The 21968-nt window shown below is 40.3% G+C and overlaps 1 protein-coding gene across 2 annotated transcripts in view; it reads right to left on the minus strand.

Annotated features, from left to right (window-relative positions):
• IFFO2 (intermediate filament family orphan 2) overlaps positions 1–21968 on the minus strand; it is a 130432-nt gene that overhangs the window by 28438 nt on the left and 80026 nt on the right. For both annotated transcript variants that reach the window (XM_053690275.1, XM_053690274.1), the window contains exons 2-3: positions 9321–9381; positions 1974–2069 (exon numbers count right to left, since the gene is read on the minus strand). In XM_053690275.1, coding sequence (XP_053546250.1) covers positions 1974–2069; positions 9321–9381 — 157 coding nt within the window. The remainder of the gene's footprint in view (positions 1–1973; positions 2070–9320; positions 9382–21968) is intronic.

Consider the following 21968-nt stretch of genomic DNA (forward strand, 5'->3'; position numbering starts at 1 on the left):
GTTTCAATTTACATCTATTATATTATTTGCTCTCTTGGTATCCTTTGTAGAAAAGCATACCTAGGTAGGCTCTGGAAGAGCAAAGCACTACTGGAAGCGAGCTGCTGTTTGGTGGCTACACATATGTATCTTGTCATTGGCTCATATGATGTGTTCAGCTAGCGCTCAGTAGCGTATTGCTGCTTCTTCAACAAAGGATACCAGGAGAATGAAGCACATTTTGTAATATAGATACATTGGAAAGGTTGTTTAAAACTGTATGATCTATCCCGAATTGTGAAACATTTTGGGTTTCTTGTCACTTAAGTTGTGCTCAGGGAATTTTGTTACCCACAACAGATAGATTTCAGCAGACGCCCATGACTGTATGCTCAGAATACGGACGTCATTCCCAGAACCCTCTTCTTTATACTGAAAAACCAACACCAATTGACGAAAATTAAACCAGTCTATTATTTTCTGCTGACAAATTCTCGCTTCCCTTTTACGGGAAGAATTCTTACTTCTCCCAACACCCGACGTTATGCGTCTGTACTGTATATAACACACAGGAAGACTTGTACAAAACATGAAAAACGCTTCTTTGTTCAATTTCCTCATGATACAGACAATACGGATGACAAATGCATTATTCATAGGGTCTCTGTTTTTCTTGGCTTGTAAACTTAATATGGACTATTATTTATGTCTGCTAGTCAAGCTTTCTTTTTGCTAATCAAAATAGCAGAGTTCACCACTTTAGTGTAAGATTTATCTGCAACATGTTTCCGGACAGGCAATGAAAAATGCTGCTGTTTATAGCCATGCAGAATATATTGTAGAATAGTTATGTGCAGACTCAAAATTAAATTTCACATAAATGTATTAGTGAAAATAAAAACAAGATTGCATTACACAATAATTCATTATTTTGCTTGATTTTGTCTAGAGGCTGGAGCACAGATTCTGTTCTTAAAGGGACATTGAACTCAAATTTTTGATACACTTTAAACAGGTCATTGGGGACACATTCAAGTGGCAAAAATGTACAGTACAATGTCCCTTTAACTGTCTGACAACCCCCTGTAACTGTTTTGTAAGGGATGTCTGCAACAACGTAAGAATCTTGGAATCTAAGCTGCTATTTTTGTAGTTAATCATTACAACTGGGATAATGTAGAAGCAGATTTCTCAGCCTTGTATGTGTAAACAGCATATTACGTCTTTTATCCATTGAATAGTGTACATTTCCCTTAAAACATGAGCATCATAATGGGCATTCAACGTAAATAAATACTGAACTGAACAGACGCTCACGTGTTCTCTCTAGACATATATCGCAGCTAGACTCTTATTTAAACATTCACATTGGTTGTTCATTTATAAGAATTTTCTACCTGACAAAATATATTCATTTCTATAACGTAAACCTCTCCAAAATTTGTTTTTAACAAAATCTATTCAGAGCATTAAAGATTCTATAATCATTTCCATGCCTGTGTTTTGTGTTTGCTAATATGCAGAGAACTGTGATGCAGAACCTGTATCAATGACAATAGGTTAATTACTGGGCATGTTCTTAAAATAATAAACCATACAAGGAGCACAGATTATATCTCTGTTACCCCCCACCCCAGGTACCCTGCAATCTGACATGCACGTACATCATCATGCATGTAGCATGTTTATACACACGCACAGCACACTGGGTACAAGCCGTTATTACAATTCATGTGGTATCTGCCAGAGCACACAAAATCTGAACACAAAAGCTGCTGGGGCATAAGGCCTGAACAGCCCATTAATGTGTCACACTGTCTGGTGAGGAAGCAGGGTGAGTTATCTACTTATGATGCATTGCAGTTCCAAACCAGTGCATTTTCCAATGCAGCAATAACATTACATCAGTGCTCAGTCCTTTGTATGAAGGAAGCGTGGAGGTTAAACATTCCTTAGTGACTAGTTAGGAAAGGGGAATCCTGGGAGATACTTACATCCGACATCAGCCCTTTAAAGACCACCAGCTCTGATTTTAGCCTCTCAATCTTATCATTCAGCTCGTCATGGACACTGTAAGCCTCTTGCGCCTCCTAATCAAAATAGAAATTTTAATATGAAAATCACAGCAAATTGGCTCTATGAATATTAGTAGCATTTTCCAAATAAATAAGTGTATTAAAGTTTGTTTTGTTTATTGTTTCCCTGCAAACTTATTTAAAATGCAATCTTCTAAAGTCTCATTTTAAAAAAAAACAGAATTTATGTTTACCTGATAAATTACTTTCTCCAACGGTGTGTCCGGTCCACGGCGTCATCCTTACTTGTGGGATATTCTCTTCCCCAACAGGAAATGGGATATTCTCTTCCCCAACAGGAAATGGCAAAGAGCCCAGCAAAGCTGGTCACATGATCCCTCCTAGGCTCCGCCTACCCCAGTCATTCGACCGACGTTAAGGAGGAATATTTGCATAGGAGAAACCATATGATACCGTGGTGACTGTAGTTAAAGAAAATAAATTATCAGACCTGATTAAAAAACCAGGGCGGGCCGTGGACCGGACACACCGTTGGAGAAAGTAATTTATCAGGTAAACATAAATTCTGTTTTCTCCAACATAGGTGTGTCCGGTCCACGGCGTCATCCTTACTTGTGGGAACCAATACCAAAGCTTTAGGACACGGATGAAGGGAGGGAGCAAATCAGGTCACCTAAATGGAAGGCACCACGGCTTGCAAAACCTTTCTCCCAAAAATAGCCTCAGAAGAAGCAAAAGTATCAAACTTGTAAAATTTGGTAAAAGTGTGCAGTGAAGACCAAGTCGCTGCCCTACATATCTGATCAACAGAAGCCTCGTTCTTGAAGGCCCATGTGGAAGCCACAGCCCTAGTGGAATGAGCTGTGATTCTTTCAGGAGGCTGCCGTCCGGCAGTCTCGTAAGCCAATCTGATGATGCTTTTAATCCAAAAAGAGAGAGAGGTAGAAGTTGCTTTTTGACCTCTCCTTTTACCAGAATAAACAACAAACAAGGAAGATGTTTGTCTAAAATCCTTTGTAGCATCTAAATAGAATTTTAGAGCGCGAACAACATCCAAATTGTGCAACAAACGTTCCTTCTTCGAAACTGGTTTCGGACACAAAGAAGGCACGACTATCTCCTGGTTAATGTTTTTGTTAGAAACAACTTTTGGAAGAAAACCAGGTTTAGTACGTAAAACCACCTTATCTGCATGGAACACCAGATAAGGAGGAGAACACTGCAGAGCAGATAATTCTGAAACTCTTCTAGCAGAAGAAATTGCAACCAAAAACAAAACTTTCCAAGATAAAAACTTAATATCAACGGAATGTAAGGGTTCAAACGGAACCCCCTGAAGAACTGAAAGAACTAAGTTGAGACTCCAAGGAGGAGTCAAAGGTTTGTAAACAGGCTTGATTCTAACCAGAGCCTGAACAAAGGCTTGAACATCTGGCACAGCTGCCAGTTTTTTGTGAAGTAACACAGACAAGGCAGAAATCTGTCCCTTCGAGGAACTTGCAGATAATCCTTTCTCCAATCCTTCTTGAAGAAAGGATAGAATCTTAGGAATCTTTACCTTGTCCCAAGGGAATCCTTTAGATTCACACCAACAGATATATTTTTTCCATATTTTGTGGTAAATTTTTCTAGTTACAGGCTTTCTGGCCTGAACAAGAGTATCAATAACAGAATCTGAGAACCCTCGTTTTGATAAGATCAAGCGTTCAATCTCCAAGCAGTCAGCTGGAGTGAGACCAGATTCGGATGTTCGAACGGACCTTGAACAAGAAGGTCTCGTCTCAAAGGTAGCTTCCATGGTGGAGCCGATGACATATTCACCAGATCTGCATACCAAGTCCTGCGTGGCCACGCAGGAGCTATCAAGATCACCGACGCCCTCTCCTGATTGATCCTGGCTACCAGCCTGGGGATGAGAGGAAACGGCGGGAATACATAAGCTAGTTTGAAGGTCCAAGGTGCTACTAGTGCATCTACTAGAGTCGCCTTGGGATCCCTGGATCTGGACCCGTAGCAAGGAACCTTGAAGTTCTGCCGAGAGGCCATCAGATCCATGTCTGGAATGCCCCACCGTTGAGTAATTTGGGCAAAGATTTCCGGATGGAGTTCCCACTCCCCCGGATGTAATGTCTGACGACTCAGAAAATCCGCTTCCCAATTTTCCACTCCTGGGATGTGGATTGCAGACAGGTGGCAAGAGTGAGTCTCCGCCCATTGAATGATTTTGGTCACTTCTTCCATCGCCAGGGAACTCCTTGTTCCCCCCTGATGGTTGATGTACGCAACAGTCGTCATGTTGTCTGATTGAAACCGTATGAACTTGGCCTTTGCTAGCTGAGGCCAAGCCTTGAGAGCATTGAATATCGCTCTCAGTTCCAGAATATTTATCGGTAGAAGAGATTCTTCCCGAGACCAAAGACCCTGAGCTTTCAGGGATCCCCAGACCGCGCCCCAGCCCATCAGACTGGCGTCGGTCGTGACAATGACCCACTCTGGTCTGCGGAAGGTCATCCCTTGTGACAGGTTGTCCAGGGACAGCCACCAACGGAGTGAGTCTCTGGTCCTCTGATTTACTTGTATCTTCGGAGACAAGTCTGTATAGTCCCCATTCCACTGACTGAGCATGCACAGTTGTAATGGTCTTAGATGAATGCGCGCAAAAGGAACTATGTCCATTGCCGCTACCATCAAACCTATTACTTCCATGCACTGCGCTATGGAAGGAAGAGGAACGGAATGAAGTGTTTGACAAGAGTTTAGAAGTTTTGTTTTTCTGGCCTCTGTCAGAAAAATCCTCATTTCTAAGGAGTCTATTATTGTTCCCAAGAAGGGAACCCTTGTCGACGGAGATAGAGAACTCTTTTCCACGTTCACTTTCCATCCGTGAGATCTGAGAAAGGCCAGGACTATGTCCGTGTGAGCCTTTGCTTGAGGAAGGGACGACGCTTGAATCAGAATGTCGTCCAAGTAAGGTACTACTGCAATGCCCCTTGGTCTTAGCACCGCTAGAAGGGACCCTAGTACCTTTGTGAAAATCCTTGGAGCAGTGGCTAATCCGAAAGGAAGCGCCACGAACTGGTAATGCTTGTCCAGGAATGCGAACCTTAGGAACCGATGATGTTCCTTGTGGATAGGAATATGTAGATACGCATCCTTTAAATCCACCGTGGTCATGAATAGACCTTCCTGGATGGAAGGAAGAATTGTTCGAATGGTTTCCATTTTGAACGATGGAACCTTGAGAAACTTGTTTAAGATCTTGAGATCTAAGATTGGTCTGAACGTTCCCTCTTTTTTGGGAACTATGAACAGATTGGAGTAGAACCCCATCCCTTGTTCTCCTAATGGAACAGGATGAATCACTCCCATTTTTAACAGGTCTTCTACGCAATGTAAGAATGCCTGTCTCTTTATGTGGTCTGAAGACAATTGAGACCTGTGGAACCTCCCCCTTGGGGGAAGCCCCTTGAATTCCAGAAGATAACCTTGGGAGACTATTTCTAGTGCCCAAGGATCCAGAACATCTCTTGCCCAAGCCTGAGCGAAGAGAGAGAGTCTGCCCCCCCACCAGATCCGGTCCCGGATCGGGGGCCAACCTTTCATGCTGTCTTGGTAGCAGTGGCAGGTTTCTTGGCCTGCTTTCCCTTGTTCCAGCCTTGCATTGGTCTCCAGGCTGGCTTGGCTTGAGAAGTATTACCCTCTTGCTTAGAGGACGTAGCACTTGGGGCTGGTCCGTTTCTACGAAAGGGACGAAAATTAGGTTTATTTTTGGCCTTGAAAGACCTATCCTGAGGAAGGGCGTGGCCCTTACCCCCAGTGATATCAGAGATAATCTCTTTCAAGTCAGGGCCAAACAGCGTTTTCCCCTTGAAAGGAATGTTAAGGAGTTTGTTCTTGGAAGACGCATCCGCTGACCAAGATTTCAACCAAAGCGCTCTACGCGCCACAATAGCAAACCCAGAATTCTTTGCCGCTAACCTAGCCAATTGCAAAGTGGCGTCTAGGGTGAAAGAATTAGCCAATTTGAGAGCACGGATTCTGTCCATAATCTCCTCATAAGGAGGAGAATCACTATCGATCGCCTTTACTAGCTCATCGAACCAGAAACACGCGGCTGTAGTGACAGGGACAATGCATGAAATTGGTTGTAGAAGGTAACCTTGCTGAACAAACATCTTTTTAAGCAAACCTTCTAATTTTTTATCCATAGGATCTTTGAAAGCACAACTATCTTCTATGGGTATAGTGGTGCGTTTGTTTAAAGTAGAAACCGCTCCCTCGACCTTGGGGACAGTTTGCCATAAGTCCTTTCTAGGGTCGACCATAGGAAACAATTTTTTAAATATGGGGGGAGGGACGAAAGGTATACCGGGCCTTTCCCATTCTTTATTTACAATGTCCGCCACCCGCTTGGGTATAGGAAAAGCTTCTGGGAGCCCCGGGACCTCTAGGAACTTGTCCATTTTACATAGTTTCTCTGGGATGATCAAATTCTCACAATCATCCAGAGTGGATAATACCTCCTTAAGCAGAGCGCGGAGATGTTCCAACTTAAATTTAAATGTAATCACATCGGGTTCAGCTTGTTGAGAAATTTTCCCTGAATCTGAAATTTCTCCCTCAGACAAAACCTCCCTGGCCCCCTCAGACTGGTGTAGGGGCATTTCAGAACCATTATCATCAGCGTCCTCATGCTCTTCAGTATCTAAAACAGAGCAGTCGCGCTTACGCTGATAAGTGGGCATTTTGGCTAAAATGTTTTTGATAGAATTATCCATTACAGCCGTTAATTGTTGCATAGTAAGGAGTATTGGCGCGCTAGATGTACTAGGGGCCTCCTGAGTGGGCAAGACTCGTGTAGACGAAGGAGGGAATGATGCAGTACCATGCTTACTCCCCTCAGTTGAGGAATCATCTTGGGCATCATTTTCAGTGTCACATAAATCACATTTATTTAAATGAGAAGGAACCTTGGCTTCCCCACATTCAGAACACAGTCTATCTGGTAGTTCAGACATGATAAACAGGCATAAACTTGATAACAAAGTACAAAAAACGTTTTAAAATAAAACCGTTACTGTCACTTTAAATTTTAAACTGAACACACTTTATTACTGCAATTGCGAAAAAGTATGAAGGAATTGTTCAAAATTCACCAAAATTTCACCACAGTGTCTTAAAGCCTTAAAAGTATTGCACACCAAATTTGGAAGCTTTAACCCTTAAAATAACGGAACCGGAGCCGTTTTTAACTTTAACCCCTTTACAGTCCCTGGTATCTGCTTTGCTGAGACCCAACCAAGCCCAAAGGGGAATACAATACCAAATGACGCCTTCAGAAAGTCTTTTCTATGTATCAGAGCTCCTCACACATGCGACTGCATGTCATGCTGCTCAAAAACAAGTGCGCAATACCGGCGCGAAAATGAGGCTCTGCCTATGATTAGGGAAAGCCCCTAGAGAATAAGGTGTCTAAAACAGTGCCTGCCGATATTATTTAACAAATATACCCAGATTAAATGATTCCTCAAGGCTAAATATGTGTAATATATGAATCGATTTAGCCCAGAAAATGTCTACAGTCTTAATAAGCCCATGTGAAGCCCTTATTTACTGTCTGAATAAAAATGGCTTACCGGATCCCATAGGGAAAATGACAGCTTCCAGCATTACATCGTCTTGTTAGAATGTGTCATACCTCAAGCAGCAAAAGACTGCTCACTGTTCCCCCAACTGAAGTTAATTCCTCTCAACAGTCCTGTGTGGAACAGCCATGGATTTTAGTAACGGTTGCTAAAATCATTTTCCTCATACAAACAGAAATCTTCATCTCTTTTCTGTTTCAGAGTAAATAGTACATACCAGCACTATTTTAAAATAACAAACTCTTGATTGAATAATAAAAACTACAGTTAAACACTAAAAAACTCTAAGCCATCTCCGTGGAGATGTTGCCTGTACAACGGCAAAGAGAATGACTGGGGTAGGCGGAGCCTAGGAGGGATCATGTGACCAGCTTTGCTGGGCTCTTTGCCATTTCCTGTTGGGGAAGAGAATATCCCATTTCCTGTTGGGGAAGAGAATATCCCACAAGTAAGGATGACGCCGTGGACCGGACACACCTATGTTGGAGAAAAATCGAATATAAAAACGTATGACACATGGCGTTGCTATTACACCTTTATAAAAGGACGCCAATACATAGTTAAGCACACAAACCATGAAAATAAGATGCCAACGCATTTTGTCCGTAAAATAAATCTTAACGGCTTAATTAAAAGTGAACCTTGAGTATATCGGAGAGGTCAAATCCACACGTGTTTGTGCATAAAACTCTTCAACCACGCTATTTATTGGTCACACCTGTCCCAGTCATCAGTTCAGATAACATTACTTGTGTATCATACTAGGAGTCTTTGCTATTGTGTCAATGTGTTGGCATAGAAACCCTTTTTTGTTTTAGTTTTGAACTCTTTAGTTTAAAAAAAAAAAAAAAATATTACCAAGCACACTGGTGGGATGAATTTTGACCCAAAGTTTTTTTTTTCCTTTTTGCGGTCTATAACATATGAATTTTATGTCTGTGTTCTAATAAGGAAAGAAGGCTTTTAAGATATGATGCTGTGGACATTGTATTGCTTTGCTGATCTATTGGGGATATATTATTATCGGTTATTTGTAGAGCGCCAACAGATTCCGCAGCGCAATATATAAGCACAATTTCCGGTCTTCAATGGCATATACTACTTTGTGAGCTGCTGTTTGAGCAGAATGGTTAATCATATACAATCACAATCTTTTTACTTTACACATCAATTCCCAGAGGGGTTAAACCAGGGACAGATTTTCAGGATATCTGAACTGGAGCACAGGTGAAATAATCAGCTGATTAGTACATGGTTATTAACCTGCTCTCGCTCAAGGTAATCCTGAAAATCTGTCCTGTTAGGGAGGCCCAATGACAGGTTAAAAAACGCTGGGTTAAATGAATAGCTAAAGGGTAGTGCTGTTCCTGAGTAAAACGCAGTTAATGATTGGTTGCTAAATGGCCCAATAATGTGGTAGAATTGAGATTTGTACAAAATCACCCAATCAGAATCTGCTGTCAATTAACAGCTATGTTCCTGACATTTTTTTCTTTTGATGTGTTATACATTTGTGTGCATTATAATTGTAAGATTCAGAGAACCTGAATACACAAGTACAATATATGGGGGTGCATTACTTGTGTGCGGGCACAGATTACTGTAAATAGTATGTGTGTGAAGTCTAGCAATATTCTCCTGTATAATACCAAACTCTTACCTCCTGAAGGGCCTCCACCATAGATTCCAAATTTGTCCTCTTGGCCAACTCTTCTTCCCATCTGCAAAAACAGAAGTACAACCAATTTACAAGACAAGTTCTGTTATCTCTAATGTATTATTATGTACAGCAATGATTCTCAAATTATGTATCTGATGGGGGTAAGACTGGGGAATAATTGAGAAGAGGAGGAATATAACCTACGTGGATGATTTTTGACCTTGGCATTTTAACCAACTGAGTGCCAGAGAGAGAGCAAGTGTGGTGCTTGAATGCTGTGTGTGTGTGCAAGGTACCGACAGAATATGTGCATATGCCACTGAAACGGCAATCAATACATTTGATTGTATAGAATGCTGCAGGCTAAAGAACATATTAATACTCAATGTACCTTCCCCACTACAGAGGTCTATTATTCTATTGAGAATGAAAATAACAAGGGTGGCATAGGTCTGCTGTATTATGTAAGATGTTGCTAAAAATACAAACATGAAGGTGTGTGAGGATCCTATTCCTATACATAAAGCTTTTCCTCTGACTTTGCTCAGACAGGGAATCTTCATAATGGTAGGTAATCTTAGCTGTATTATTACTGGCATTACATAACTGCTTCACTTGCATCATTTTAATTATCTTAGTATGACTACACTGCGTAGTATCATGTTATTTTTAGTAGTCATCTAGAATTAATGAGACACACTTAGTTACTATAAGATTTGCATTTAAAAGGGACATAAAAGCACAAAAAGAAAACATCCCAAAGAGTCACTTTGTTAGTATAGCATGCAGAGTTTTGAAAATCAAGAATAAACCACTTGAACTCCCTGGTGTATGTTTCTTTATCATTTCTCTCTTCTTGATGGTTACCACTTACAGCTAGATGTAAATGCACTGCTCTAGGCAATCCCTGTTTAGTATGTAGCTCAGTCAGTCAATCTGCAGCATACTTAGATTACACTTAAGGATGTGTGGAAGGAAATTTTAGCAAAAACAAGCAAAATAAAGAGTTCATTTATATTTCAAAGTTACGTTATCATGTTGTAAACATTTTATAGGTTTTTATTCGATTCGGTGTACCTTTAAAACCTAATGGTTAGCAGGGCTAGCCTAACTTTTTGGGTTATTCTCCATTTAGCTATATACAAAGAGCTCCTAAATATTCTTCCTGGCTGCTAAATTTTAAACAAACAGATTTGTTGACCACTCAATACGATTTATGTACTCATAATGAGAACCGTGACAAATACATAATGTTCTTTCATAACTATCATACATGTATCCGTTGTTGCTGAACCTGCATCAAACGCTTTAAAAGGCTTTTCTTTGTGCAGAAGACCCTACAGTTACAAGATCAATAATCCGTCTCAAAGTGGAGGCTGTACGTATGTATGGCAGGAGGCAAAAATCTATATCATGCTTAATTGCAATTTAAAACTAAGGTCTAATGCAGTCACAAAGGGCGTCATGCGTAACATGGAAGAGCCTTTAAGCAGAATTGGTGAGATGAATTGAAGAACACCTTGGAAATACAGAGAGGCTTATGAAAGATAATTTAAAGGGACATTAAACTCAAGATGTTAAAAGGGACAGTCTAGTCAAAATTAAACTTTAAGGATTCAGATAGGGCATGTAATTTTAAACAACTTTCAAATTTACTTTGATCATCAAATTTGCTTTTTTCTCTTGGTATTCTTAGTTGAAAGCTAAACCTAGGTAGGATCATATGCTAATTTTTAAGGCCGCCTCTTATCTGAATCCAGTTTGTCACAGCTAGAGGGCATTAGTTCATGTGTGCCATATAGAGAACATTGTGCTCATGCCCGTGGAGTTATTCATGAGTCAGCACTGATTGGCTAAATTGCAAGTCTGTCAAAAGAACTGAAATAAGGGGGCAGTCTGCAGAGGCTTATATACAAGGTCATCACAGAGGTAAAAAGTGTATTAATATAACAGTGTTGGTTATGCAAAAAACTGAAGAATAGGTAATAAAGGGATTTTTTAAAAAAATAATAATAATTCTAGAGTAGACTGTCCCTTTAACTCAACAAAACTATAAATAAAATTATACAAAAAAAAAAAACACATTGCAATGAACTTTATTTATTTTGCCTGAATTTCCTGTAATTTAGCTGTCTTTCCCCCCCCCACTGTTCAGGATCTAGAAACTAAACCCCGCAACATGCTATACATTGAAAGCTTTATTGGTGCAGAAGCTCATTTGTACCTTTCCCTAAATGGCCACAGCAAAGGAGATTAGGAAAAATATACTCGGGAGACTTTTCATTGGGTGTATTCTTCAATTGCAAAACAATGATAATGTTGATAAATAAATAACAATGTAAATGGAGAATAAAATGCAGTGACTAACCACTGCTTTAATATATATAACTTTCCAACTGACTTCAGTTACTTATTTGCTTTGTTCTTTTGGTATTCTTTATTGAAATGCATAGGCTCAGGAGCAGCAATTTACTACTGTGAGCTAGCTGCTGATTGGTGGCTACACACGTCCCCTGTCATTGGTTCACCTGGTATATTCAGCTAGCTCCCAGTAGTGCATTACTGCTCCTTCAAAATTAATACCAAGAGAATGAAGCAAATTTAATAAAGTAAACTGGAAAATTGTTATAATCACATGCTCTATCTGAAGCATGAAAGAGTTGGGTTTCATGTCCCTTTAATAGACAAATAGGTCATTATGAAGCTGACATATAGAACATGTGCTATATCTAGTTTAAACATTTAATGCTCCCCTGAAATATTTGTTATTTTCGTAATCAATTTATTTCAGAAGAAATAAAAATGCAATCTAATACGTAACATCTGCTAACTATGGTTATTTGCTAACTATTATGATTATTGGATTGCTTTCTGGAAGTGTATGGCTGCCAGTAAACACAGTCACAATCTAGCGATTTAAACAGATTTATTTCTGCGCAGACACCAGCAGCCACATATTCTGTTTCATAGGAACAGTCTAATTTTAGCAAAGCCTTTCACTCAAACATGTAAAAAAACGATGGAGATCGTCTGGCTCAGCTATTGGGCGGCTTCCAAAACTTCTCCAGAAGCATTTTGTGTATCCTTATGCGGCATTTATAATAAAGTCTATTTTAACTGCATTCCACCAAGCCTCACGCAAACGATTTTAGCAGAGCTGCAGTTATAGCGAGCGTGCTAGAGGGCAGCAAGGGAATGAGAAGCTACTTATATATACTGCTGCGGTTTCTCCACGTGGTGAGATCAGTAACTCAGCCCAGGAAGTGTAGCTTGCTATCGAAAGCTATGGGGTCCTGCCTTTAATTGTAAAAAATGGCTAATAATATCAGGCTTTAGCCACAACCTGCTCATAATGGCTAATTCCAACCTTGTGCTGCAAGCATTCAAAGCTAGAAAATAGTTTGCAGCAATCTCCTTGTATAAAATCATCAGGTTCACTGACGTAATTGCTGCACCACTGCAATAACTCAAAGCCAGCTTGCTCTGTATTCAAGTGAACAAAGAAAAAATTAATAATAGGCGTAAATTAGAAAGTTGCTTAAATTGCATGCTCTGTCTAAATCATTAAAGAAAACATTTGGGTTTAGTGTCCCTTTAAAGGGATATCATAGCCAAAACTGAAATGCACCTGAACACATTTTCATTTTGAATAGAAGCATTTTTGCAATACACAGACACACAGAGCATATGTACATATGCCTTGAACAAAATGCTGCACCTGTTTATAGAACTGCTCTCTACGGATGGTGCAATTTGAGCTAAATCACTGAATAAAATAACAGCTATTACAACAGCATTTTTGCTAATACAAGTGGGCTGCATTATAACCCAACTGATTTTAAACAGAGTAGAATAGGGTTTTAATACAATGGTGCAAGCATTAGTATAAGAGAAAACGCTCTATAGCGTCAGAATATTATTTGTTAATAAGTAAATGGTCCCACAAACCATTTTTTTTTAAATTTCAAATGTGTCCATCATGATTCATAAAGAATATAATTTTAAACAACTCTCAAATTTACTTATATTATACATGTGTCTTCATTTTTTTGTTATCCTTTGTTGAAAAGCAGGAACATATGCTCAGGCGTGTGTACGTGACTGCCGTATAATATGGCAGCAGTTTTGCAACGTTATACATTAGCAAAAGCTCTAGATAGTAGCACTATTTCCGGTTATACAGTACTACAAACATGTGCACGCTACCTATCTAGATATCTCTTCAACAAAGAACAACATTAGAACAAAGCAAATTGTAAACTTTTTTAAAATTGTATCCTCTATCTGAATCATTATATCTTAGGACAGAAGATAAACAAAACTGGGACTGTCCTGGGAAAATCAGGACAGGTGGAAGTTATGGAGAACTAAATAAAGATCCTTGCATGGTTTTGGATTCTGAAGCTAATATTCCAGCTACCACCTCTAAAACACAGAGGTTGGTCATATACCCAGCATGTATGAACACTTATATAATCTCCCTGTTACAAGTAATTACTGCTGACATGATGTGTTGCAATCCAGTCATTCATACTTAGTCAGAACATTTTCACTGCAGCCAAGTAAAAAAAAAAAAAACATTTTGAAGTGCAAATGACAAGGGTGCGGACCGAAAGTAAGAGCCTAAGGGAAATCTCACCTTCTTATAGGGATTTCCTGCTAACTACGGCACGAGGCAAACTAAAATAAAAGGAAAATTGCAGAACATTTTCTGTGGTGGTCATGCAGCTTTATTATGAAGTGGGGCAATGTGAGTTGCTCTTGTTTAACTTTCACTTTTACAGTGAAATAGTTAAAAGAAACTTCTACATAATTCAGCACTAAATAAAAAAAGGAACTCAACACAGTAGTAAAAAAAAAAAAAAACACACTTAGAAGCAGTTTAGGCACTTATTCATATATTTTATTTAGAAAGCACCAACACATGCTGCAGTGCTAGGACATTAGTCACACGATTACAGAGTAACCTTTAGATATCTACATTTACATATATCAGTCTACAACTAGTGTGGGTTTGCATGAGTATGTATGAGGAGTGTCCATATATGAGTGTCTGTGTGTGAGTCAGTCAACGTATGTGTGCATGTGAATGAGTGTATATGTGTGGGTGCGTATATATATATATATATATATATATATATATATATATATATATATATATATATATATATATATATATATATATATATATATATATGTGTGTGTGTGTGTGTGTGTATGTATATGTGTGTGTGCAGACATCCCAACCTGCAAAAACTCATTTCAGGGAGGTGGCTTCACCCGCTACTGCGCCGACCCCCCCCCCCCCAGTTATATATTGGACACCTTGAAGCCCTAAATAAGATAGGCTTATCATTAAAGTAGCTTCCCACTAAAGTCACATTAAAAAAAAATGTAGCTTTATTGCACAACCACATACAACAAACCTATTTTCCAGTGATCGTACGCTTGTTGAATGCTTAAATATTTTTGAATACGAAGTTTAATTGCGTGCAGTAAATAAGGTAGTATTTGTGTTTTATTTTATTAAAATCAGTGGGGGCTTTTTGGTTACTGATGCAGGCTTTGAGGGTTCTATAACGTCCCAGCAACTAAAGGCATTCCTTAAAGAAACACTTTTCCGGATTTGGGCCACATTGGATCATGGTGCTTGGAGTTTCAGGGAGATTGCACTCCATTTGCTGGCATCAGGGAGCCGCTATTACAATCAGGGAGACTCCCTGAACTTCAGGGAGAGTTGGGATGTCTGGTGTGTGTATGTATCTGTGTATGTGTGTGTGTGTATGTATGTGTGCACGTGTATGTGCGTGTATATTAATATTAATATAAATATATATATATATATATATATATATATATATATATATATATATATATATATATATATATATACTATGCAAAAAAGGCAGCACTCACTGGTCATTTGTAAGTAAAATTTAGCTTTTAATAATACAAAAAGTTAAAATATATGGTGTGCATTCCTACACATGACTTTGCTTTATATATATATATATTATTTTTTTTTTTTTTTTTTTTTATTATTTTTTTTTTTTTATTTATATATTATATATTTACTACAGAATTTGGAGGAATCCAAATTATAAAACCTTACTACAAAACTACAATTACTGAATGTTTATTTCTGATAGCTGAAGAATAAGTTCATAAACATCATATCCTTGGTTACTCAAACACATTTAAGAAAAATGCAGGAATTGCTTTGTTATAAAACTATTGGCTTTCTGTTCAGCTTTCAAATCATTTTCAGCCCTCCTATAGCAGAGATCAATAACCCCTCCTTCCTTTATGTGGGATGGAAATAAATCAGCCGTTTCTCTGGATGCTCTGACTAGTAACTAACTTTTTTTTTCTTTTGAAAAACTAAAAAGAATGATGTGACAAGTATGAACAGAAATCAGAAAATTCATAGTTTTATAGTAAATTTGACACACCTCAAACCGTAAAATATTTTTTTTCAAAACTTAAAGCATTGGACCTGTAAAAACAGAATTTATGTTTACCTGATAAATTACTTTCTCCAACGGTGTGTCCGGTCCACGGCGTCATCCTTACTTGTGGGATATTCTCTTCCCCAACAGGAAATGGCAAAGAGCCCAGCAAAGCTGGTCACATGATCCCTCCTAGGCTCCGCCTTCCCCAGTCATTCGACCGACGTAAAGGAGGAATATTTGCATAGGAGAAATCATATGATACCGTGGTGACTGTAGTTAAAGAAAATAAATTATCAGACCTGATTAAAAAACCAGGGCGGGCCGTGGACCGGACACACCGTTGGAGAAAGTAATTTATCAGGTAAACATAAATTCTGTTTTCTCCAACATAGGTGTGTCCGGTCCACGGCGTCATCCTTACTTGTGGAAACCAATACCAAAGCTTTAGGACACGGATGAAGGGAGGGAGCAAATCAGGTCACCTAGATGGAAGGCACCACGGCTTGCAAAACCTTTCTCCCAAAAATAGCCTCAGAAGAAGCAAAAGTATCAAATTTGTAAAATTTAGTAAAAGTGTGCAGTGAAGACCAAGTCGCTGCCTTACATATCTGATCAACAGAAGCCTCGTTCTTGAAGGCCCATGTGGAAGCCACGGCCCTAGTGGAATGAGCTGTGATTCTTTCAGGAGGCTGCCGTCCGGCAGTCTCGTAAGTCAATCTGATGATGCTTTTAAGCCAAAAAGAGAGAGAGGTAGAAGTTGCTTTTTGACCTCTCCTTTTACCAGAATAAACAACAAACAAGGAAGATGTTTGTCTAAAATGCTTTGTAGCATCTAAATAGAATTTTAGAGCACGAACTACATCCAAATTGTGCAACAAACGTTCCTTCTTTGAAACTGGATTCGGACACAAAGAAGGCACGACTATCTCCTGGTTAATGTTTTTGTTAGAAACAACTTTCGGAAGAAAACCAGGTTTAGTACGCAAAACCACCTTATCTGCATGGAACACCAGATAAGGAGGAGAACACTGCAGAGCAGATAACTCTGAAACTCTTCTAGCAGAAGAGATTGCAACCAAAAACAAAACTTTCCAAGATAATAACTTAATATCAACGGAATGTAAGGGTTCAAACGGAACCCCCTGAAGAACTGAAAGAACTAAGTTGAGACTCCAAGGAGGAGTCCAAGGTTTGTAAACAGGCTTGATTCTAACCAGAGCCTGAACAAAAGCTTGAACATCTGGCACAGCTGCCAGCTTTTTGTGAAGTAACACAGACAAAGCAGAAATCTGTCCCTTCAAAGAACTTGCAGATAATCCTTTCTCCAAACCTTCTTGAAGAAAGGATAGAATCTTAGGAATTTTTATCTTGTCCCAAGGGAATCCTTTAGATTCACACCAACAGATATATCTTTTCCATATTTTATGGTAGATTTTTCTAGTTACAGGCTTTCTGGCCTGAACAAGAGTATCAATGACAGAATCTGAGAACCCTCGCTTTGATAAAATCAAGCGTTCAATCTCCAAGCAGTCAGTTGGAGTGAGACCAGATTCGGATGTTCGAACGGACCTTGAACAAGAAGGTCCCGTCTCAAAGGTAGCTTCCATGGTGGAGCCGATGACATATTCACCAGGTCTGCATACCAAGTCCTGCGTGGCCACGCAGGAGCTATCAAGATCACCGATGCCCTCTCCTGATTGATCCTGGCTACCAGCCTGGGGATGAGAGGAAACGGTGGGAACACATATGCTAGTTTGAAGGTCCAAGGTGCTACTAGTGCATCTACTAGAGTCGCCTTGGGATCCCTGGATCTGGACCCGTAGCAAGGAACCTTGAAGTTCTGACGAGAGGCCATCAGATCCATGTCTGGAATGCCCCACAACTGAGTAATTTGGGCAAAGATTTCCGGATGGAGTTCCCACTCCCCCCGGATGAAATGACTGACGACTCAGAAAATCCGCTTCCCAATTTTCCACTCCTGGGATGTGGATTGCAGACAAGTGGCAGGAGTGAGTCTCCGCCTATTGAATGATTTTGGTCACTTCTTCCATCGCCAGGGAACTCCTTGTTCCCCCCTGATGGTTGATGTACGCAACAGTCGTCATGTTGTCCGATTGAAACCGTATGAATTTGGCCTTTGCTAGCTGAGGCCAAGCCTTGAGAGCATTGAATATCGCTCTTAGTTCCAGAATATTTATCGGGAGAAGAGATTCTTCCCGAGACCAAAGACCCTGAGCTTTCAGGAGTCCCCAGACCGCGCCCCAGCCCACCAGACTGGCGTCGGTCGTGACAATGACCCACTCTGGTCTGCGGAAGCTCATCCCCTGTGACAGGTTGTCCAGGGACAGCCACCAACGGAGTGAATCTCTGGTCCTCTGATCTACTTGTATCGTCGGAGACAAGTCTGTATAATCCCCATTCCACTGACTGAGCATGCACAGTTGTAATGGTCTCAGATGAATTCGCGCAAAAGGAACTATGTCCATTGCCGCGACCATCAAACCTATTACTTCCATGCACTGCGCTATGGAAGGAAGAGGAACAGAATGAAGTACTTGACAAGAGTTTAGAAGTTTTGATTTTCTGGCCTCTGTCAGAAAAATCCTCATTTCTAAGGAGTCTATTATTGTTCCCAAGAAGGGAACTCTTGTTGACGGAGATAGAGAACTTTTTTCTACGTTCACTTTCCACCCGTGAGATCTGAGAAAGGCCAGGACGATGTCCGTGTGAGCCTTTGCTTGTGGAAGGGACGACGCTTGAATCAGAATGTCGTCCAAGTAAGGTACTACTGCAATGCCCCTTGGTCTTAGCACCGCTAGAAGGGACCCCAGTACCTTTGTGAAAATTCTTGGAGCAGTGGCTAATCCGAACGGAAGTGCCACAAAACTGGTAATGCTTGTCCAGAAAGGCGAACCTTAGGAACCGATGATGTTCCTTGTGGATAGGAATATGTAGATACGCATCCTTTAAATCCACCGTGGTCATGAATTGACCTTCCTGGATGGAAGGAAGAATTGTTCGAATGGTTTCCATTTTGAACGATGGAACCTTGAGAAACTTGTTTAGGATCTTGAGATCTAAGATTGGTCTGAATGTTCCCCTCTTTTTTGGGAACTATGAACAGATTGGAGTAGAACCCCATCCCTTGTTCTCCTAATGGAACAGGATGAATCACTCCCATTTTTAACAGGTCTTCTACACAATGTAAGAATGCCTGTTTTTTTATGTGGTCTGAAGACAATTGAGACCTGTGGAACCTCCCCCTTGGGGGAAGCCCCCTTGAATTCCAGAAGATAACCTTGGGAGACTATTTCCAGCGCCCAAGGATCCAGAACATCTCTTGCCCAAGCCTGAGCGAAGAGAGAGAGTCTGCCCCCCCACCAGATCCGGTCCCGGATCGGGGGCCAACATCTCATGCTGTCTTGGTAGCAGTGGCAGGTTTCTTGGCCTGCTTACCTTTGTTCCAGCCTTGCATTGGCCTCCAGGCTGGCTTGGCTTGAGAAGTATTACCCTCTTGCTTAGAGGATGTAGCACTTGGGGCTGGTCCGTTTCTGCGAAAGGGACGAAAATTTGGTTTATTTTTAGCCTTGAAAGACCTATCCTGAGGAAGGGCGTGGCCCTTACCCCCAGTGATATCAGAAATAATCTCTTTCAAGTCAGGGCCAAACAGCGTTTTCCCCTTGAAAGGAATGTTAAGCAATTTGTTCTTGGAAGACGCATCCGCTGACCAAGATTTTAGCCAAAGCGCTCTGCGCGCCACAATAGCAAACCCAGAATTTTTCGCCGCTAATCTAGCCAATTGCAAAGTGGCGTCTAAGGTGAAAGAGTTAGCCAATTTGAGAGCATGAATTCTGTCCAAAATCTCCTCATAAGAAGAATCTTTATTGAGCGCCTTTTCTAGTTCATCGAACCAGAAACACGCTGCTGTAGTGACAGGAACAATGCATGAAATTGGTTGTAGAAGGTAACCTTGCTGAACAAACATCTTTTTAAGCAAACCCTCTAATTTTTTATACATAGGATCTTTGAAAGCACAACTATCTTCTATGGGTATAGTGGTGCGTTTGTTTAGAGTAGAAACCGCCCCCTCGACCTTGGGGACTGTCTGCCATAAGTCCTTTCTGGGGTCGACCATAGGAAACAATTTCTTAAATATAGGGGGAGGGACGAAAGGTATGCCGGGCCTTTCCCATTCTTTGTTTACAATATCCGCCACCCGCTTGGGTATAGGAAAAGCTTCGGGGGGCCCCGGGACCTCTAGGAACTTGTCCATCTTACATAATTTCTCTGGAATGACCAAATTCTCACAATCATCCAGAGTAGATAACACCTCCTTAAGCAGAGCGCGGAGATGTTCCAATTTAAATTTGAATGTAATCACATCAGGTTCAGCTTGTTGAGAAATTTTCCCTGAATCTGAAATTTCTCCCTCAGACAAAACCTCCCTGGCCCCCTCAGACTGGTGTAGGGGCACTTCAGAACCAATATCATCAGCGTCCTCATGCTCTTCCGTATTTTCTAAAACAGAGCAGTCGCGCTTTCGCTGATAAGTGGGCATTTTGGCTAAAATGTTTTTGATAGAATTATCCATTACAGCCGTTAATTGTTGAATAGTAAGGAGTATTGGCGCACTAGATGTACTAGGGGCCTCCTGTGTGGGCAAGACTGGCGTAGACGAAGGAGGGGATGATGCAGTACCATGCTTACTCCCCTCACTTGAGGAATCATCTTGGGCATCATTTTCTCTAAATTTTGTGTCACATAAATCACATCTATTTAAATGAGAAGGAACCTTGGCTTCCCCACATACAGAACACAGTCTATCTGGTAGTTCAGACATGTTAAACAGGCATAAACTTGATAACAAAGTACAAAAAACGTTTTAAAATAAAACCGTTACTGTCACTTTAAATTTTAAACTGAACACACTTTATTACTGCAAATGTGAAAAAGTATGAAGGAATTGTTCAAAATTCACCAAAATTTCACCACAGTGTCTTAAAGCCTTAAAAGTATTGCACACCAAATTTGAAAGCTTTAACTCTTAAAATAACGGAACCGGAGCCATTTTTATGTTTAACCCCTATACAGTCCCTGGTATCTGCTTTGCTGAGACCCAACCAAGCCCAAAGGGGAATACGATACCAAATGACGCCTTCAGAAAGCCTTTTCTATGTATCTGAGCTCCTCACACATGCATCTGCATGTCATGCTTCTCAAAAACAACTGCGCAATAGAGGCGCGAAAATGAGGCTCTGCCTATGATTAGGGAAAGCCCCTAGAGAACAAGGTGTCCAATACAGTGCCTGCCGGTTATTTTACATAATTCCCAAGAATAAAATAATTCCTCAAAGCTAAGAAGTATTAAAAATGCTTATATATCAATCGTTTTAGCCCAGAAAATGTCTACCAGTCTTAAAAGCCCTTGTGAAGCCCTTTATTCTTATGTAATAAAAATGGCTTACCGGATCCCATAGGGAAAATGACAGCTTCCAGCATTACATAGTCTTGTTAGAAATGTGTCATACCTCAAGCAGCAAAAGTCTGCTCACTGTTTCCCCCAACTGAAGTTAATTCCTCTCAACAGTCCTGTGTGGGAACAGCCATCGATTTTAGTAACGGTTGCTAAAATCATTTTCCTCTTACAAACAGAAATCTTCATCACTTTTCTGTTTCAGAGTAAATAGTACATACCAGCACTATTTTAAAATAACAAACTCTTGATTGAAGAATAAAAACTACAGTTAAACACCAAAAAACTCTAAGCCATCTCCGTGGAGATGTTGCCTGTACAACGGCAAAGAGAATGACTGGGGAAGGCAGAGCCTAGGAGGGATCATGTGACCAGCTTTGCTGGGCTCTTTGCCATTTCCTGTTGGGGAAGAGAATATCCCACAAGTAAGGATGACGCCGTGGACCGGACACACCTATGTTGGAGAAATGGGCAATATCTTATTAGACTGAGGGTCCCTAAGGGCACATCCCTATCGCAAAACAAATAAACTTAAATACGGTTACATTTAAATTTTTGTATAACAATAAAATACTAGAATGTTTTCTGTTTAAACAAATTCCTTTTTTCCCTGTGTTTAACTCATTCAAAAATTGCATTCATAAAAAACACCCCTTTCTGCTCCAGATGAGGATACAGCCAGTGATTGGAGCACTCTCATTGTCCTGTTTCTGATTGGCTCAA

The sequence above is a fragment of the Bombina bombina genome, chromosome 8 (assembly GCF_027579735.1).
Source record: "Bombina bombina isolate aBomBom1 chromosome 8, aBomBom1.pri, whole genome shotgun sequence".
Taxonomy (NCBI): domain Eukaryota; kingdom Metazoa; phylum Chordata; class Amphibia; order Anura; family Bombinatoridae; genus Bombina; species Bombina bombina.